Genomic DNA, 20211 nt, shown 5'->3' with positions numbered 1-20211 from the left:
TAGACCAATGCCTCAAATTGACTTGGTGAAAAAGATAGGGAATAATACTCGTTCCTTTCAGCTCTCCTGGTACGAGAAAGTGAATTGGCTAACAGCAAGTGACCCACATCAACAACAGTAAATAGGCTACTTTAGTAATAAGTCATGGATGGACCAAAAATATAGAATCTATTTAAAATGTTTATGCTGAGTATATTATATTGGAATATACATTTCTCTGGATATGAATTAAAAAACAAAAAGCTACAATTTGGAAAACATTTTTAAACAAAAACACAGCCGAGAACATTTCACACTACAGACCTGGATTAAAAGTGAAGGGTTATCAAAATTGTCAATAAAACATTTCTCAGTCAAAATAAGTAAAATGTAGGGAAAGTGTCATTGAATGAAGTGTGGCACCCAGCTCTATGTTTGGCTCCCCAAGGTCAGTGCTTGTGCCTATTCCAGAACACTCTGCTGTTACTGCTGAGGTTCCTGACAAAGAGCTGCTTTCAATAATGATCAATTTTTAAACATGCCACATGTCACAATTTTAAAATATAAAAATGTTAAAATATACCCCCCCCCCCCCCAACACCATGTATATTGGACAGTAGGCTAATGGGCCAAAAGAACCTGTTATTTCAGTTTGTGACCCTGCCAACAATCAGCCAGATCAGAGGCAAGAGTATGGGCAAAATTGATGTTTTTTCTTTTAAAATCTGGAAATATCGTAACCAACCAGCCTCCCCTGTTTGAAAGACTACCAGCCACCACTGTTAAGGACAAAGTTCAGTCGACCAGAATGACCACAGCATACCGTTTAATCCATGCGGAAATGCAGCACACTGCTTTTAGATGACTGGGTTTAGACTCATGGACAGCTAAAACACTGCTGCTCACCTGAGGGATTCCCAGCCAGTCGTCAGCCAGCTGCATAGCTTCTGTAGCATTTTCAACTGGCTTCACAGGGTCCCACGTCTCCCAGTCAGGACACAAACCTAATACAAACAAACAAGAGCGGCAGGAAGATGAGAAGGCACTACTCTGCACAGAATTTCTACACATCAAGTTCAGCATTATTGTCCAGCGAGACCTGGACACACAAGCTTCCACACACTCACCTGGTGCACAGCTGTCCACTAAAGCTCCCAGAGCCCTGCCATCCCTCCAGTTCTCACTGAAGTTACTGATCGGTAGATCAGGTACTTTGTTCTGGACCCAGTTCAGAAGCCTCTGTTTGGGCGTTGCCTTCTTGGATTCTTCATCCTCGTCTTCCTCCCACACAGGCATGGAGATGGAGTAGTGCAAAATGAGCGTCCACACCAGACCCAGGATCAGCTTCAGGTTTCCATCCACAATTGCTTTACTGTCTACACCCCCCCAAAAAAAAAAAAAAAGTCAGAGCACATATGGAACCAAACACAGCTCAGAAGTTGGAACTGTTTCACACCATAAGATTCTTGTACAATAAAGTTGGAGTAGTCTGACAAGTTAAATGATGAGAAAATGGGAAAAACAAGCTAGTCAATCCAGGGCAGAGGTATGCTTTCATCTTTTTAAAATGCATTCTTTAAAATGCATTCTAAAATTGGGTTTGTCTCAATTTAAATTTTACATTTACCATTTAACTTTTTTTGCCCTGTGGAATCAAGTTACTGGTGTTAAATGTGACTGCTAATACAAGTAGCAAGATGAATAATGCACATACAACTATACTTTCTGCTCAGATTCAGTCAAATCCTACAAAATTGAGGAGCTTCACAAACCAGATTGTTAATGACCCAAAGACATACTGTGAAAGCAGCCTGGGCTTCTTAAGGCAAAGTAGTAGCAGCATGTCCTTAAACTAAAAATCGCTCAACCAAAAACAGAGAATGGAAGACAAAACTGAAGGTGGCTGCAGTAAAAGGCCTGGGAAAGCATCTCAAAAACTCTGCATTTGGGGAGTCCATACAGTTACCCATGAGTTCCAGACTGGCAGTTATGGACCACAAAGGATTTTGCATCCAAGTATAAAAGTGAAGATTTGTCAAGTTACTTTTGGTGCAAGAAAGTGGGTTTTTTTTTTAAAGCTGCAATTCCAAAACTTGAAGTGTTAAATTCCTTGAATTCAAGCTGAATAAGTTCACACTTCAAACCACATCTGATTGCTTCACTTAATCCATTGGTGGTGGCCAGAGGCAAGATTGACAGTTTTTGTAACATCCAAATACTTATGGAACTAATGGACCATGAACAGGATCCTACTGGTTAAATGTGACCACTCCCACGGTGCATCAGTACATTAGATTTTTCTGTACCAGTTGGTAGGAGACCATGACCATGCTTACGTTTAACCCAAGCCAAGGCCAAAAAAAAAAAAGATCAGATGATCCAAAACTTGGAGAGGGAGGAAAATCACTAATGTACTTAATCAGGTTAGGGAGAAATGTTTCAGTTAGACTAAAACCATGATGGATTATTATTACACAACAAAAAGAAACATTCAGAAGTAAACATTCCTAGCTCAGAGTTTATTGCACTTGAAAAATGAAAGTTCAAGGGGAAAAAAAAAAGTTTTAAATGCTTGAGAGGTCACTGTACAGATTAGGATTAATGGAATTTGTTGGAAATCTTGTCCACTCTCCAAGTTATTGGAGCTGGTTATTTAGGACCACCTTGAGGAAACATTAAAGTTACAGAAGCCCCTCCTCAACACACCAGTGTACTGACAAGAACATGCACACAAGTGTGAGACATGCCCTCTGTGTAGCACCATCAGTCATCTTGGAAATACACCCCTAGAGTGGAACTGAACTTTAGCCCAGAGGAGCAGTTGTGTAGGAAAGTCTCTACCTGGGGTTCTCATCATTACTATAGATCAGTGAACATGCAAGATGATTTCTTTGCATTTCGTAATGTGATTACTGGATAGGACAGGTTAGGTTAAGCCCCCTGCCCACCACTGACTATTGTCTGCTTAGGGTGAGCTAATATTGTGCCAAGTTATGAAACATTTGAACTTACACCAGTAGCTGAGGGCCAAGGAAGTAAAATTGGCCATGCTTTTTTGACCAAAGGGATGGCATTACTTTCTACCCTGTCAAGCACAGTGACGCCAACCAATCACAGGGGTCTGAGGTCACATGTGGAAGACATCCAACTGCACTGCTCAGATTTTGTTCCCTTACCATTCTCAAAAGGAAGCAGCTTGGTTCACAAGTCTCAGAGGAAGGACATGTTTGTCAACACACCCCCTTGGTTTGGTACCAATCATCTGATTGCTAGCTGGTGGGTAGGAATTGGCAGGTGACCAAGTTTAGGGGACAGGGGAATAAATAACTGGTCAATATACTGAGAAAGGCGTTAATACCACGGTCACACGCAGCAGGCCACCCTATATGGCTGACCCAGTGCCCTGAAGTGTTTGTTAGACAACCACATGACGTCCACACAGCCATGCAACCGAGTGCCCCAATGCTCCCACTCATGTGAAGAGCCAGCCTAGAACGTTCTGGCAAGGCTTCAAAAGAACTGTGCACCAGACAGGGGCCAAGACAGCCTCTGGATGCAGCCAAACAATTCATTAGCACCGGGTTCGACGCCACACACAAACTCCCTCCCTCACCAGGGGTGCTTAACAGAATTTCCATCAGGAGCTGCACAGCTGTAGGAGAGCTCTGGCATGAAAAACCTCAACAAGCACTTACCATTCCAGATTTGTCAAGATTTTGCATTTACTCAAGACTGGCTGATGTAGTTAACCCCCCCCAGACATAACTGTGTACAACTGAAGTATAACCCTACACTATGCAAAGCAAGTTCAAAAGTGACCGTTTAGCCACATTTCATGCCATTTCTTAGGATGACTCCTGTAAGAAAATCTCTCCCTGGGAAAAGCTCTTGCATTCAGAGTATAGATCAACATCCCAAGCCAGGTTCTAGTAGGAGTTCTTCTCCGGTGTTTCAGGTTTGCCTCATGCAGCAATTAGTTTTAAGTCTATCCATGTAACATTGTATTGGCACATGCTACTGCCACCAAGTGCAAGGCTACAGCAAGTGTAAAGCCATCATGACCAAATTACTACCTCTTCCAGTAAACAGTGTTTGTGATCACTGCAACTCAATTTTAAAAAACACTTCCAAAGCATCCATCGCTGTATGATAAACATGCATCCATTAGCAAACATGAGCTTCATTGAAAACTCTAGGAAATCATTTCCCAGAAACACACATTTCATGACTTGGGACACTTATGTGCAACATGGTCTTTCAATGACTTCTACAGACAGTTCAAAACATCCAAGTCAATACAGTTGACATGCCCTTTACCAAGTAAAGGGTTCAATTCATCCAACTCACTTTTTAGGAGTCAAGTATGCAAGCTAACCACTTGAGGCCATTGTAAAAAAAAAGTCTTCAAACCATGATGCATAAAAGTACCAAATTGTCCAATCAACACACTGCTTCATGAAAGTCTAAAGAAGCCATTGTGATCGTCATGAGCCAGATCCTGAGGAAAGCCATCATAACATGCAAGAATAAGGATGCACAGATTGAGGATAAGACCCTTGTGAGGAAAGGTGCATTGTTGATATTGCGGGCTAGTGACTCTGGAATGTCATCACCTCCACACTCATAATTGGGGCCATTAAAACGAACAGAAACACCCTTGAAGAAACTAAACTTTGCTTCATAGCAACTGAATAGGTCAAGGAAGATGTGGCACATGTCCAAGGGTTATAATACTCAGGAGTGTACCAAGCCCTTGTCTGTGCACCCACACAGTGTTATTGATTTCTCCGAGGGAACATGCACAGCTCAATATCAACTTTCCGCTTTCAGCTGAAGAATCATTATCTGACCTAGTATCAAGATGAGAAAACTGCAATGAGCAGAATATTTGAGCTCTGAACACTGTTGCAGGATAAGAGGGGACTAATCAAGTAAAGGATATATCTTTTTTTTTTTTTTTGGGGGGGGGGGGGGGGGGCAGCTGACTCAAGAAAAAGCTACTTTAAAAGGAAAAAAATAAAACCCCACAGGTGGTGGAATGGAGAAATTAATCTGCTTTTCATCAAGGGGACAACCTACTTGGGAGGCAAATGGCCAAAACAGGCCATTAGGGCAAAGTTTTTAAAAAAAAAAAAAAAAAAAGTCCCCCACCTCAATTCAATAAGCCCATAGTATAGTAATTGGTACTCCATTAGATTAGGCTTTAATTAGCCTAGAGTAATGAAACTACAGTCATCCACATCATTAACACTTCAACAGCAATAAAATTGTTCAGTTTCACTTAAACATTAAAATGCAAGCAGCCAGAAACATTTTAGTAGCGGAAGTCACAGGCAACCATCATCCAAGTTGTTTTATTCATCATTGAGTTCCAAGCTGGTTTGACCGGTCCCACAAACCAAATGGATTTAATCCAGCCACCAATATAGCTGGATAAACAACTCAACTTGGGCCTAATGTGAGTTTTTGAAGACAAAAGTTCTATGGCATGTAAATAGAGCAACACCCCCCACATTTAAGTAGTGATAAAATCCGTACTGAGGGAGTTAAAGGGATTTAAAAACTAATCCATTATTGTACCTGATCTAGCATCTGCACTTAGGGTTTGGGATATCACAGTATACAATTTAGCTAACAGACTGCAAGCAAAACAAGTACCGTTATTAAAAACAACAATTAAGAACTGTTAAAACAGATTAATGCTTTATCAAAGGTATGGGGCAGCCATGGTATAAGGTTAGAGAAGCAGCTTTGGGACCACAAGGTTGCAGGTTTGATTTCCTGGACCAGCAAGAAAACTTGGGAGTGAATGAACAGCACTTCCCCTCCCTCTACATCCATAGCTGAAGTACCCTTGAGCAAGGTACCCGACACCCAGGGCAAACCCATAGCACTGCTCTGGGTAGGAGACTTCACTGCTTTAGATGGGTTAAACGCAGAGAAAGAATTTTCACTGTGCTCTTGAAGTACAAGCTACTTCGCAAGACACACTGAAAGAAACCCAACCAATCCCAATAAGGAATTAACACATGCCTTGTCAAAAAAGGTTAGTGGAATTTCTTAATGCATTTGAGATACAGTAAATAGTCCTATTCCACAACTGTAATCCATACCATTTCAAGAACCACCAAGTAAAAACAGTCCATTAAAGACATGAAGTGACTTTCTACAAAAAAAAAAAAAAAAAAAAAACTACTTTAATTAGGTGCCCAAACTTAACTGATACTTGAGTGAGATTTTTTATATCTAGGATACAGGTTACACAAACTTGTCCGTCTACAATAATTTTAATTGACAATACAAAAAAAGGTGCATCATGGCTGAATTAATCCTCGATTTGCAGATAAGGCTGAACAAAGATTCTAGATAAACCTCCGCTACACTCAGCCACACACAACCTTGTCAAAAGACTCGACTCCACAAAGTCCACTTATCTTTCTAGATAACTAGTCCATGATCTGAAGAGAAACAATGTGTGTGATGCAAAAATTCTGTTAACGTTTTCAATTGTGTGCAGTCAATAACCTGCTCTTGCATAATACCATTGTGCAATACCTACACGTTTCCAGAAGCACAAGACACTGACCCTCTATAAGCCTGGCCAAAGCAAAATGTGATCTTCACATGAAGGGGGAAAGCAAGACAAGCCCTCGTTTGATAACGGACAATTAAATCTCTCTGCAAGTCTATTTCATGGAAGAGATATCCACAAAACTCCACTTCAAATTTCATAAGCCTCAAGGCCCTTAAAACCCCTTCCAGAAACTAAGTGATAATCAGCACAGGGTTACAACACAAAGCAAGTTAAACCAGTATCTGTGAAAGTGCTAAACTGGGCACCTCTTGAAATACCAGTGCTCAGCTTGCTGAAAGTACAGTTACATGAGCAGCCAGTTTTTGTTTTGTTTTTTTTTTGGGGGGGGGGGGGGGGGGAAGCCCGCACATAATACTTGATGTGTGATTATACAGGAAACTCCAGTGTTTGGTTGCTGTGGAGACAAAGCAAACACTAAACAATACCCAAGGTTTCAGGGAGGAGTGAAGCAGAAGCTCTTATCAAAGTTGATACTCAGGGAGGAGATTAAGGAAACCAAGTCTTTCACAATGCAAAAAGTACCCAAAAAAAAAGCCAGCTGAATGAGTCAGCGTTTACATGAATGAGAAAAAAAAAATTTTTTCATGGAAAACTTGACCGCACAAACCATAAGAACCTAAATCATTTCAATCCAGGCCTTTCCCCACCAAGCACCCAGGGACCTACCTGTCAAGTTCAGAGGTTAAAGCATAGGTTCTATTCCATTCCATTTGAGGGCCATATGTATATCATGTGATATTTTATGCCACCCTCGATAAATAAAGTTAACAATTCCCTCAATTCATATATACATTTTACTTTCCTGCCCCCAAGGATTGTGATGGAACATGGAACCTGCTGAAGACTTCAGAAATTCTACACAGTTTTTAAATATTTTGTTTGAAACTAAAGGGGTGGGGAAAGAACCCACACTACACAACTGAGGCCTGAATAAAGCGCATTACACAGCCCAACAATATTTTCACCAATACATCAACATACCACAAATCCACGGACCCGGGTTCGATTCTGACCAGAGGTCATTTCCCGATCCCTCCCTGTCTCTCTCCCACTCATTTCCTGTCTCTACACTGTCCTATCCAATAAAGGTGAAAAGCCCCCCCAAAAAATATAAGAATCTAAAGAGTTTGCCAAGAAAGTGTGGGAGAAGCAGCAAGGGTCACCTGATCCACACTTTGGTTTCCCATCACAAGATCAGACAGTGAAGCTCTTTCTCCTGCTCCAAAAACACACTGAAATTATTCATAAAGATAAGACGTGCTTGGTTCACAGACTACTTTAATAGAAACTTCTGTACAATCATGCAACAATCCACTTGAGGCACTGCAAATGCTCATGCAATGGCAACTCCAAAGCACCACTCTACAGCTGTGGTGAACAGAAAAGCCTCTCCGAATGCACGTCACACCTTGAGGCAGGCTCACTAAAAGCGAGGCGGTTGAAAAAGCCAACAAGGAGAGCTTTAGCATCTGCAGATGTTCCACAGCATTAAAATGCAAGTATAAATATGGATAAAGTGTAGAACTGTTTACACAAGGTCAAAAAGATTCTAACTTAGCAAACTGCTGTTGTATAAAAGGAACTTTAAAAAAAAAACCCACACACAACAACCCACACGTCAAGCCATGCTACTGCAGCGATACTGACTGCTACAAGGCACCAATTATTTTCCAACAGCATCAAGTGTTCCATTCCTTCCACGCACAATACAGACTGCAAAACTACCAGGACGGCACCAACAAGGACTAAACGTGTGTACGATCAACATCAAGTTTGACGATGTTGCACAAAAGGATGTTGAGAAACGTGAACAAAGGCAGGACCATCCATAGGAATTCAAGTATCGGTAGCAAAGCAGCAGCTACATTTTCAGCATTAACCCAGTTGTGTAACATTCTTGTGGCGGTCTCCGTGCTACAGGAAAAGCCAAAACATAATTACCCACTGTTCTGTGGGTGAAACTAGCAGTAGAAGACATCTCTTCCTTGCCATTAGTGGTTTCAGGATTGTGTACCATTTTGGCAATTTAGCAGTTGCTGCCTATTAAAGAAGTGTTTCATGTTGTCCTTGATGAGTACTGGGGCTGTGGAAGAAAATAGCATGCACACTCCTTTGGAGAAGAGAACTGGAAATGATGCAACAGCATGAAGTCAAATGGGTTCAGAGGAAAGAGTGCTGACAGGGATTTTGTAGATCTGAATTTCAGAGCATGCTCGGTTTTTCTTCATTGGGATTCATTTTCATACCGTAAATGGCATGTATACCATTTTTGGTTCAGTTCTCAGGGATTACCTCATGCTACCCAATGCTTTAGAGTTTCTGTACAATGCTTCAAAACGTTCGTGAGTGAACATCCATTACAGCACAAGCAACCATCATAACTGCAAAATATTGCATTTTATAGTCTGTAATAACCATAATGATCTAGATCAGAAGAATCTAAAATTAGCCTCTGTAGTCCAACAACTAGCATGCAATAAAAACACTCGCCTTTGAGTTTTAGTTGCTTAACCAAAGTACAACATTTACAGTATTTTGCCCAGATGTAAGAATTTAAACATTAAAGAAGGGAAAAGGGTTAACTGTTGTATAAACTCTGACCACAAGCCAGTTAAGGTTACTTTGTTGACCAAAAATGACAGCTCCTCCACACCAGCTTTTCATACAACACTGTCCATCTGTAAGGCAGAGTTAGTTGAGCAAACATCTGTACAGAACCTCCTGAATCCAATCATGCATCCCAATGAAGCCAACAAATTCTCTGGCTCAAGTCACGTTGGCATTGAAATATAAAAACCTGAAGACACGACATTCAAGTCAAAGCCTCTGGAGTAAAAATATTGACGTTTCAGTGTGTCATCCCAAACAGCCCACATCAGTGCCTTCTGGTGCAAGTGTGGTCCTGGATGCACCTGGAAGTCATAAACAGGATGCAACTGAAACCTCTGCCAAGGGTAAAACAAAGGAGAGAACAATTGCATAGCTGTGTGAGCTTGGAAAGACACGCCAGTGTCAGGCTAACAAATGTGAACCCCATATAAAAAGGTCATATGCAATTTAACAAGACAGTTAAATGAGAATGAAATGAAGTAAATTGATCTTTACACAAGCCAGATAGACAAACACCCTTCTCACTTGTCCTCTAGTCTAAAACAGCTGAGATTTTGCCTTCATTGGCAATCAGAACAAAGATTTAGGAACTGTTACTAGCACAATGCTGGAAAGATTGTAATCTGTGCTATTACCACCACTTCAGCCAACCAAAATCACTTTTTTTTTGGGGGGGGGGGGGAATCATGCCACCCTCAAAACCAACCACCCTCATTTTTAACCCAAACCTTCTCAGGGAAACCTGCACCCCAACCCACCCACTCAAACAGGAGGCTTCAAAGCAATCACAAAATTGACAAGTATGTCAGAAATTTGACATGACTGCAAAAAGTACGATCATGTCCTTCTGTTTGGGGCTTATCAACAAGCTCCATCTTCAAGGGTGAAGTCAAATTCATCAATTTACAAGTCAAGGCTCCCTTCTTTCATGTTTAAATTCTTACATCTAGGCGAAACTGTAAATGTTCTACTTTGGTTAAGGAACTAAAACTCAAAAGGCAAGTGTTTTCATATGCTACCTAGTCTTAAGTTTTTGGGTTTGGAGTAAAGAATTACTGTAGTCTAATTAAAGCCTCGGTCACAACCAGCCGTACGTGCTCCTACGGCCGGTCTACGTGCAAAAAACGCACGGAGGGCACGTGTGACGTGCTGATTTTCGAGCCGTAGACTGGCCGCAGAGGTTCTTTGTCATGCCAAACTACGGGCGCTTACATTTTTCAGGTTGCAAGACAAACTTATGGCCAACGTGCATCTTTCTCCACGAACAAAAAAAATGCAGCAATTTGGGAAACACCAAAAATCGCACAGCCAAAAAAAAAAAAAAAAACCGTACGTCCGGTTGTGACCTAGGCTAAAGCCAACATGTAAAGCATCTCAGCAAGTGCATTAATACTGAAACCGAACCAAATGCCCTTTATTTAAAAAAAAAAAAAAATCCACAGCAAAGTTATCCAGTGTTTTAGCCACAAGACTTTATGCATGTTCAATCCTTACATCCATCCATCACTGTTTATCCTGTCCAGGGTCACAGGCAAGCTGGAGCCTCTCCCAGCTGACTATGGGCAAGAAGCAGGGTACACCCTTGGACAAGTTGCCAGGTCATCGCAGGGCTGACAGACAAATCACTATTCACACCTACAGTCAATTTAGAGCCACTGGTTAACCCAGCTGGCACGTCTATGGACTGTAGGAGAAACCAGAGCACCTGGAAAGAACATGCAAACTCCACACAGAAAGGCCCCGTCAGCCACTGGGTGTGAACCCAGAACCTTCTTACTGTGAGGCAACAGTGCTAACCACTACGCCACTGTGCTGCCCCTTACATCATAAAGCTACGTATATTGTACCTTGAGTTATAGCAGTTTGTTTGGCTTGTCAGCATTTCCACACCTAGCTTTTTTTTTTTGGGGGGGGGGGGGGGGGGGGGGGGGGGGTGTCAGATGAGCATTCATCATAGGGAGAGCAGGAGCTCAAATCCTGAGGATGCCACAGCCATCAGGAACAAAACTGGTCATGCTCCGAGTGGGAGGGCTGGCATCTATCAATCACAACTCCAAAAGCCAGTCAGTCAGTGTGTGAACTTGTATGTGGAAGAGGGCAGATGGTGCTTTCCTCCCCGTGAGCTATGCTGCATGAAGAACACTGTTCAGGGATCAGGAAGCATGCGTTTGCCTTCATCCTCCCCAGTTGGTAGTTCTGGCACAAGCTGGCTGATTGAGAACAGATAACTGGATAAACCACTGTACAAGTCCATAAAAAGAACAAATCTTAAAACCTCCTTGCCCACTGGGAAACTAACAGAAAAGAAAAAAAAAAATGAACAAAAAACCTACTTGCTTGAACATGAAAGCTACTTGTCCGGAGCACCCGGGCTAGTGATTCATACTTTTGTCTTGAATTCAGATTCTTAATTAGAAATAGAAAAACAGCACAAAATCAAAACCACATTAAACTGCTTATTTCCTGTGGTTTCCCACATTACCTCACCGCTGATGTAATGACTTAACAGCTGCAATCTTGCAGGACTGGGAGTGTGTGAAGTGATTTGGTGTTATTCCAAAAGTGTGTCACAATAGCCAACGCAAAATGCTTTACAAAGTCAAAAAAGGGCAGGAATACATCAATTAACCAAGTTAGAGCATCTAAACCATCATCTACACAGTAACCGAGGACAACTGAACACATACAACCGCTAAAGCTCACTTCTTCTGAAGCTCTGACACAGCAGTGATCTAATCTGAAAAGGTGATTAGTGAAGCATGAAGCAAGATCTTCGGAAATTCACGTCAAATGCACTCCATTCAATAAAACAGCTCATCACATTTTCTAGAGAAAACTAGCAACAGAATTAAAAATCCGCATTAGATTTAACAAATGGGGAAAAAGCCAAGGGTCTTAACGCATGACCAAGATGTCTCATAGCGTCTGTGGTCCGAATGACATCAGCAGCCGCTGTCATCTGGGACCAGGCATGTGGGCTTTTACCTAGTGGAGGGCATTCCTCCACCATGAGATCATCCCCCTCTGACAAAGAACCAAGCGCCCCATTAACAGTCTGGTCAGGTCAGACAAAAAACACAAAAGGGGCTCCCTTCCCTCAAGCAAACAAAACTACTGCAGCCTTCAACCAAAGGTCAGTTTCATAATTGTGCATCTTGGAAGAAAGTGACTTCAAGGTATACGTTTCAGCAGGCACGAATTGGGGGGGGGGGGGGGGGGGGGGGGGGCACATATGGCCTGTATTTATAAAAAAAAAAAAACCACAAGATAAATAATATAAATGGCACATACTCAAGAGCAAGCAATGACCCTAGTTATACAGCTTGCCCTTGGAGATTTATTTCACTAATAACTAAAAGGGTACTGTAATTTAGGCAGTCTACTTTAATAAAAACACCCAAAGCAGAACTGTTAAGTGAAAAATTCTGGACAAATCTGATGGGGTAAAAACAAGAGGCCAGTTCATGAGTAGGGGATGTTTGGGGCTGCAATTTCAAACCCAAGCTATTTAAACAACCCAGAGAACCAAAGTGGTATGTTTCATAGAAACGCGTTTCACTGGTCAACGTCGGTGGTCGTTGAGTCACTTGGGTGGATTTAAATTACATGCCATTATCCGAACCTGGTTCGCACAAGTCAAAGTTCTGGATGGAAAAGGTAATGGCTCAATCTTTGTACAGAAGCTCTGAGTGCAAGTGCTGCTTGAGCATTTAAAAGCCTTCAGTTAAAAAAAAAAAAAAAAAAAAAAAAAGCTATTATACTAATGCATTTCCTTGTGATTCCCCCAAACTTGCATCATTAAACTTGATTTTTATAAATACAGCGCAAAGGCAAGTTAAGAAGCGAATAAATGGGGCACAAGTTTAACTTGAGCAGACTGGTTAAATTAAAAGTACTTCAGACAGGATAAGATTGCCATCTAAAGTAATGAAGATGTCTCTAGTAATTATAATCTTTTACCACAGGTTAAATGCTCTGGAAGAAGCAGAGATTCAAGACTACGCAATGGGATATTTGGATAAGACTTCTTCCTGAACACCATTTCGTCACCCTGCCTCAACATGTGAAATTAATCCATTTCAAGTTATGCTTTAGATGTGGCATGAAATTCCCTTGAGTTTGAACAAAATGCCTGGAAACATCCAAAACACTGCTGCCAGGCTTGGACCTCCAGCTTCGGCTCATGATTCCTTCCACACAGAACATGCATATTCACAAAAAAACTAAAACCCTTCCTCAGTGCCTGAGGGGCTATTCAGGCTCCCATTCCATTCAGACCCCCACCAACTTATTAAAGCATGCACTTATTCCAAGGCACTGACCTCACTCTGCTAAAGGAAGTGTATAAGATGTTCCCACTTAAACAGCAGGAGGTCACCATATGGTTTACATGGTTATGGCATCTTGATTACAATTCCATCCAAGAGGAAGGGGACCGATAATGGGGAACATGTATGACATGTTTACATGAACTGTCAATAGCATCATTGGAAATCTTTTACCATGACATGCAAAATATTTATGGATGGGGATTCACAGCTGTAGGTGGCACCATTTGACACGACACTTGGGGTTGTGCTGTTCTTGGAAAATAAAGCAAGTCAAGTTGAGATGATCTTATACTTTCTGAGAATTTTAAAACTTGCTGTGATCGGGAAGTAGCTTCTTATCCAACTGCAACTTCAAGAACTGAAACTGTAAAAGTTTTTTTTTTAAAATCCATTTAGAACGGTCAGTCCCCAGAATCACATTACAGCAGCTCTTTTCACCATTGGAAATGCCTTCAAAAAAAAGAAAAAAAAAAAAAAAAAAAGGGCAGCTCAATGATTAGCTGTTTCAACACCACTAATCCATTTCCAAATATAATGGATTAAATCAGAACTACCATTATAGGAAAGAGAAGGGAGGACCCCCCCAACACCTGACCATGCAGACCCACACTTCAGTGGGGTAGTGCAAAGAATTGTTAACCAGAGTATTAGCAGCTCATTCAGCCATACCATGAGAAACCAGACTCATTTATAATGAGGCAAGTTGTTCATGAGAACAATTAGATCTTCCAGACAAAAATAACCAGAATTGTTTCATTGAAAACTCAGTGAAGCGCAACAAACTCCTCAAAGTTTGTTAACCAGCTTAATTAGCAACTCGTTAATGAGAAAATCACAAAACCACCAGGGAGTAACTTGTGCAGACTGATTAGATCTTTCAAACAAGCCCCCCCCCAAAAAAAGCTATTGAAAACTCCGGGAGGAGCAGCAATGTGTGTGACCTGTGGACAGATGGCACACCATGGCAATAGCTCATTGCCCTTTGGCTGGCAAGCCAATTCGTACACTTAAACAGATGTGCACCACAGTCCTGGCTGAAACTTAATTCAAAAGGGTGCTTCAGTAGTGATTTTAGACTTCATAATGAAGGTATATACTGACAAGATATTTGCAGAATTTTAGGTCATTTGTACACCACCCTCAAGCATTGAGGGGGACAAATCGAGTCATCTTGAGCACTTCCAGCAGCAAGGGACCACGGACAGCTGCTTGAGCTGGGCGTAGATCCAAAGATGTATGCTGGATACAATCTTGAGTGCCTGCATCTCGCATGAGAACCCTTCAAACACATGGGCTTCCATAAACAAGGTATTAGTTGCTGATCATAGGACAGATCTGTAGAAATAACAGGTTTATTTAAGAAAAAAAAAAAAAAAAAAAAACAGCCACACCCCACCCACACCTGACAAATTGGGTCAACTGTATTTGGTCAGGGTTGGAACAGGAGGAGAGCTTTGGGAGCAGAACCTGATATCCAGAGTTGAGTTTCAGTCAAGAATAAAATACCAGATGGATGCGATTTCCTAAAACATTGAAGTAGATTTTGTTGATATCCCTTTGACTACATGTTCTAGTAACAGCAGCTGGGAAGGTTCTGTTTATTTAACTGCCTTCAACGAAAGTAATTTAATTGAACAATTCTGGGAAAGTGCTACACAGCATGGTTTTTAAAAGACTGCGATTATAGTTTTAACATTTACATCATTTTATTTCCTTCTACCACAAATCTAATTAGTCCTCACCACAGACTTGGTTCTTAAAGACATGACCCATTATATTAAAAATACAGCCTCCTTTTAAAGTTTAACGATGTTTTTCAAGAAGCTCATGAGCTGAGGTACGAGTGCTCTTACATTTGGCACGACAAACGTCACTATTCAATCATGCAGTTAATGATGTGCTTTGTACCCATTAGGAAGGGGGGGGGGGGGGGGGACATTTGACTAATGTGAACATTACCGTCTGGATGCCAGAGTTTCATGAAAACTTCCTTCAAAAACAAAAACTACAGGCATTTCGGGGGGGGGATTTCACCTAGCTGCATCTCAGGTTTCCAGGTCTTGAAGGTGGATGACAGTACTCCTGTGTAGAGCATTGTGTGATCTCAAAACCTCACACTGTGGCAGAACAGAGGAGGACAAAAAGACAAATGGGGTAGAAACCTGCACTTCTCAATGACATTCCAAGAGCAAGCTCTTTGAACACATTGTTTAACAAGTTGGACTGATTTTTCAAAATGAACAGTCATTTCAAAAAAGCACCACAGGCAAGCAAAATAGAAAGCCAGCAGTAAATCACAAATCCATCAGGCAAGCAGGACGTTTTCACACCCGCAACCATCAGACTTCAGTTGGACTTCAACAGGACACCGTTTCAAAGCTGAAGAGCCAAGTCCTAACGCCTACACCATGCTGGCTACATATACATAGTTTGCACATGACGTCACAGAGTCGGGGATTCCCTGGTGGCGGCCATCTTGTGGGTCAAGCTTACCGTACGGGTGACTGAGCACACATTGTAACGCGCGAGTACAAAGTCTTCAAAAGAAGACAAACAGGCTATTTAAAGCTAGCAATGGTGCACACCTGTTATATTCACGGCTGTCGTAATAGGTCAGATGACGTCAAGCGGAGCTTTTATGGAATTCCCACTGTACGGGAGCACGAAGGCGAGCAAACAAAGAAACTCGGCATACAAAGGAGAAATCTATGGCTTGCGAGAATCAACCGCAAGGATCATCAGCCTTCCAAACACAGCAAAGTCTGCTCCGATCATTTTAAGTGGCAAGTTGTTTAAATAAATCAATCGTGTTCAAGTTTGTTTTCGGAAACCAAAACATCGTGTAAACAATCTCTGGAGAATGCCTAACTGGAACCGCAGAGTGTACGTTTACACTAATGTACACTTAATATCGCTCGTTTGTCACGTTTCTATTTGAAACTTGTCACTTCACTCACGCAAGGGTCGTTTTTGAAAAACATTTTAGGTCTATTCTGTATACAGGGATGCAAACAGCGTGCCTTTTGGCAGATGCCGCCTTTTTCACTGCTGAATCATGCAGATCAGATTTTTTTTTTTTTTTGGGGGGGGGGGGGGGGGGGGGGCGCGTTGGAGTGTCTGATTATAATTTCAAAGTAAATTCTGTATTAAAATTACTAAATAAGCAAATCCATTACAGTCCATGAAACATAGGAAGTATAAGGATGAGAAAAAAAAAAAAAAGTAAATCGGAAAGCTGCGCACATTTGCGCAGCCCGAGCGATGTGCAGGACTGCACACAGCTTTGCGATTTAAACTGTTTCTCATCCTTATACTTCCTATGTTTCATGGACTAACGGATTTGCTTATTTAGTAATTTTAATACAGAATTAACTTTGAAATTATAATCAGACACTCCAACACCCCCCCAAAAAAAAAAATCTGCACGATTCAGCCATGAAAAAGGCAGCATCTGCCAAAAGGCGCGCTGTTTGCATCCCCGTGTAGGATTTGATTTGTGTTTAATCAACTTATTACGGTTGCATAACATTCAGTCTATTTAATGCTAGAATATATAAAGTTGTATATATCAGACAGCCTTTAAAGTTTGATGAAGTCAGTTTCAGGCTTTGGCAGCCCTGCATAGTCACTTGAAAATGCATCTGTCCACTTCGTAGGGGTCAATTCCCCCAATCAAGGCCAGTTTGGCTGCATACCGTTGTCGTGAGATGTCGTCTAATGTATCTATATACTTCTGTTTGCTTGATTTTGCCGACATTGATCTTTATTTTAGAAAACTGACGAACTTCATAAATTCATCCGAGATAACGTAGCCAGTAATGGCGATGGTCCGTTTTGTTTGACCCACAAGATGGCGGCTGCAGAGCTTTCCCCGGAATGCCGTGACGTCAGTGAAAACTATGTATTCCACCATCCTGTTGATGCACAAGTGTAAAAAACAATAAAGGAGGCTGACATTCTGGGTGTTGTCGTGAAGACAAACAGTTACTTTTCACTTTGCACCCTCAAAAGGATTCCAAGGTTTACAATTTCTGAAGAAATAGTATACCAAAACTGCTTGGAAGACACACCCATGTTGAATTAGATTTCAGAAAGTGAGTAATGCAGATATTGATTAAAAAAAAAAAAAATCCCTTCTTAACACCAGTATTTCACCATTTTGTGACAAATGAATCAAACATGAAAATGTCTGGTTGCTAGAACATGACCAAGGGTGCACAAACTTGCACGGCTTTTAAGTGAGATAATTGCCATGATCAATAATCCACCCATTAAGCAGGTGTTTAGTTTAAAATGTTTTTAAATGCAGATAGTAAGAAACCTGAACGCATTTGTCATTCAGGTTTCATGTCTAGATATTGTCAAGTTTTTGACCAAAACAACCCAGTTTCTGTACCTTCTGCAGACTCAGGTTATTGTTCTTGCCTAACAGGAGCAGAAACCGAAGTGTTCTCTGTTGTTGGAGCCCATCCTCCCTGAGGGCTCAATATGTTGGGCATTCAGATACTTTCAGCTCCCCAAAATTGCAGAGAGTGGTTGAGTTACTGTAGCTTCCCTGTCAGCTCAAACCAGTCTGGCTGTTCTCTTCTGCCCTCTCAACAAGTTTCCACCTGCAGAACCACTGCTTTTTGTACGACAGACTCAACACGAGTGTGAAATCCCAGATGATCAGCGGTTTCTGAAATACCAAAAGATCAAACACCCCCCTGCAACTCTAACATTTGTCCAACATTACCTGCATGATGGTGTACTTCAACACTGCATGACTGACTGGATAACCGAACAGGTTTTCCTAATAAAGTGGAGGCAAACTCGTTCAAGACTCATTTTAAAATTTGTTTCTTAAAATAGGCTTCAATTAGAGTTCAGTAAAAATCATCCACACCACATTCAAATTGAAGCACTCTTAATTTATATTGTTAACCTTCAAGTCAATAAAATGCAGTTTTTCAAAAGAAACCTGAGGCGAAATTGATGTACAAGGTTGTTAAAACCAATTACGTTTAAAAACCTACACACCATAACTAAAAAGTGAAGCAACCACAGGTCTAGCACCCCTGCTGGCTGGCTGCAGTATAACAGCCCCATGTATTTCAATGGCAAAAAAAAAAAAAAAAAACCAGAAATTAGTCTTAAACATCGTAAAAAGGTGTTTATGCTTGGGAATGGAGCAATTGACTGCCTTGGCAATGCTCTGGACCTCAGTATCAGGTGAACAGAGGCAGGCCTACCAAAAGGAGTAGATGTACTTCAATTCTTGTCACCACTGCACAAACCCTGGCTCCAAATTTGACGACATGAGGAATTTTGGTGGCTTTGATAAAACTGAAGGGCATGGAGCCACGCTGTCCACATATTAAACCTCAACTCAATGAAAACAGGTACAGTACGTCAAAGTTGAACATGGCCAACTTAGTGTTATAACAGCCAATAAAGCCAGTTACAGAGAAAAAAAAAAAAAAAAAAAAAAGAGATCGAAAACAAAGATGTGATCTTTTGAACGCCAATGTCTAAACTTGCCGTGATGAATTAAAGGCAGCTTTAAGAACCATTCACACAGCTGATGCCAACCTGGCTGAAATAGCCAAAATGAATAAAAACGGGCAGGGAATCGGCATAACTACTCGCAAATCTCAAGTTACAGCCTTAAAATATAGCTGAACCGTGCACGGCAAGAGATGATCTCCTTAACCGTGCCAAATAGAGCAATTGTGTCCATGAGTTTGTTTGCGCATTTTACTTGTTCTCATAAAATTCTCCTGCAATCCAATCTGTCGGCTATGTCTGAGCCATAATTCAAAACAGCCAAATGGTACCTTTCAGCGGGTAACACTTGCTTTGCTACAGTTTCCAAAAAACCCTGGCCTTAAACCAAGGGCGTAGCCTTTACGGAATTCACCGACATTCCTCCTCAAACCTGCTGGTCAAAAGTCCCTTTCAAATGCCACTGTCCACGAAAATATCTGCAAAGGCAAAAAACCCATCCCTCCCACACACCCTGATCATGTTCCCACATCCATGCAGCCCTGGGAGATCATAAAAAGCACCGAGAACAGTCAGGTGTGCGGACGAAGTCAGGTATGCTTTTGATTATCCAAGGCCTTTTGAGCAAAAACATTTGAACCATTTTCACCCTGCAGCTTAAACACACGTTCAGGGAGTGTGGTATGGTTGTGTAAGCACAAGGCAGAGATGAGATCATTGAATACAACTCTTTCAAGCACAGACTTAAAACAGATGGAATGTCATGAGAAGGTAAAACATTAACTTTAATCTTATACTGACGCACTGCACGGGTCTAAAGAGCAGTATGACCTACCGCTTTTTCCGAGTTAGTGAAAGAATGCTCGAGGAGCCATGCTGCAATACTTAAGTCATCCGACGCGAGACAACGTCTGCAATTCATCTGCAGCTCGAAAGCATTATGGATTTTATCCATCATCCAAGGAACCTGCAAGGAATCGCTCAGAATTTCATAAATTAAACTAGCTCCCCTATAAATTAGCAGGCATTCTATGGGCCTGATTAGTACGAAATATTAGCTTGCTTATGAGGTCATTGAAATTGAGGGCAGGAGTTTCCTGTGGCAAAGACCCAGGCTTTTCAAAAGGTCAGCACTCCACTCCAATGTGGCCTTTTGGTTCCCCATGCTGACAGTAAGCGTTTCTGGTGCCGACCTTGGAACGCTACCCTTTA

At 41.5% G+C, this 20211-nt stretch overlaps 1 protein-coding gene across 2 annotated transcripts in view; it reads right to left on the bottom strand.

Annotated features, from left to right (window-relative positions):
* The window catches only part of flnbl (filamin B, like), an 82277-nt gene that overhangs the window by 45403 nt on the left and 16663 nt on the right, over nt 1-20211 (bottom strand). For both annotated transcript variants that reach the window (XM_060910947.1, XM_060910948.1), the window contains exons 2-3: nt 1107-1355; nt 886-983 (exon numbers count right to left, since the gene is read on the bottom strand). In XM_060910947.1, coding sequence (XP_060766930.1) covers nt 886-983; nt 1107-1355 — 347 coding nt within the window. The remainder of the gene's footprint in view (nt 1-885; nt 984-1106; nt 1356-20211) is intronic.

Source organism: Neoarius graeffei, chromosome 26 (assembly GCF_027579695.1).
Source record: "Neoarius graeffei isolate fNeoGra1 chromosome 26, fNeoGra1.pri, whole genome shotgun sequence".
NCBI classification, from domain to species: Eukaryota; Metazoa; Chordata; class Actinopteri; order Siluriformes; family Ariidae; genus Neoarius; species Neoarius graeffei.
The sequence above is the reverse complement of the archived record's forward strand: the minus strand, read 5'-3'. Positions and strand labels throughout refer to the sequence as shown.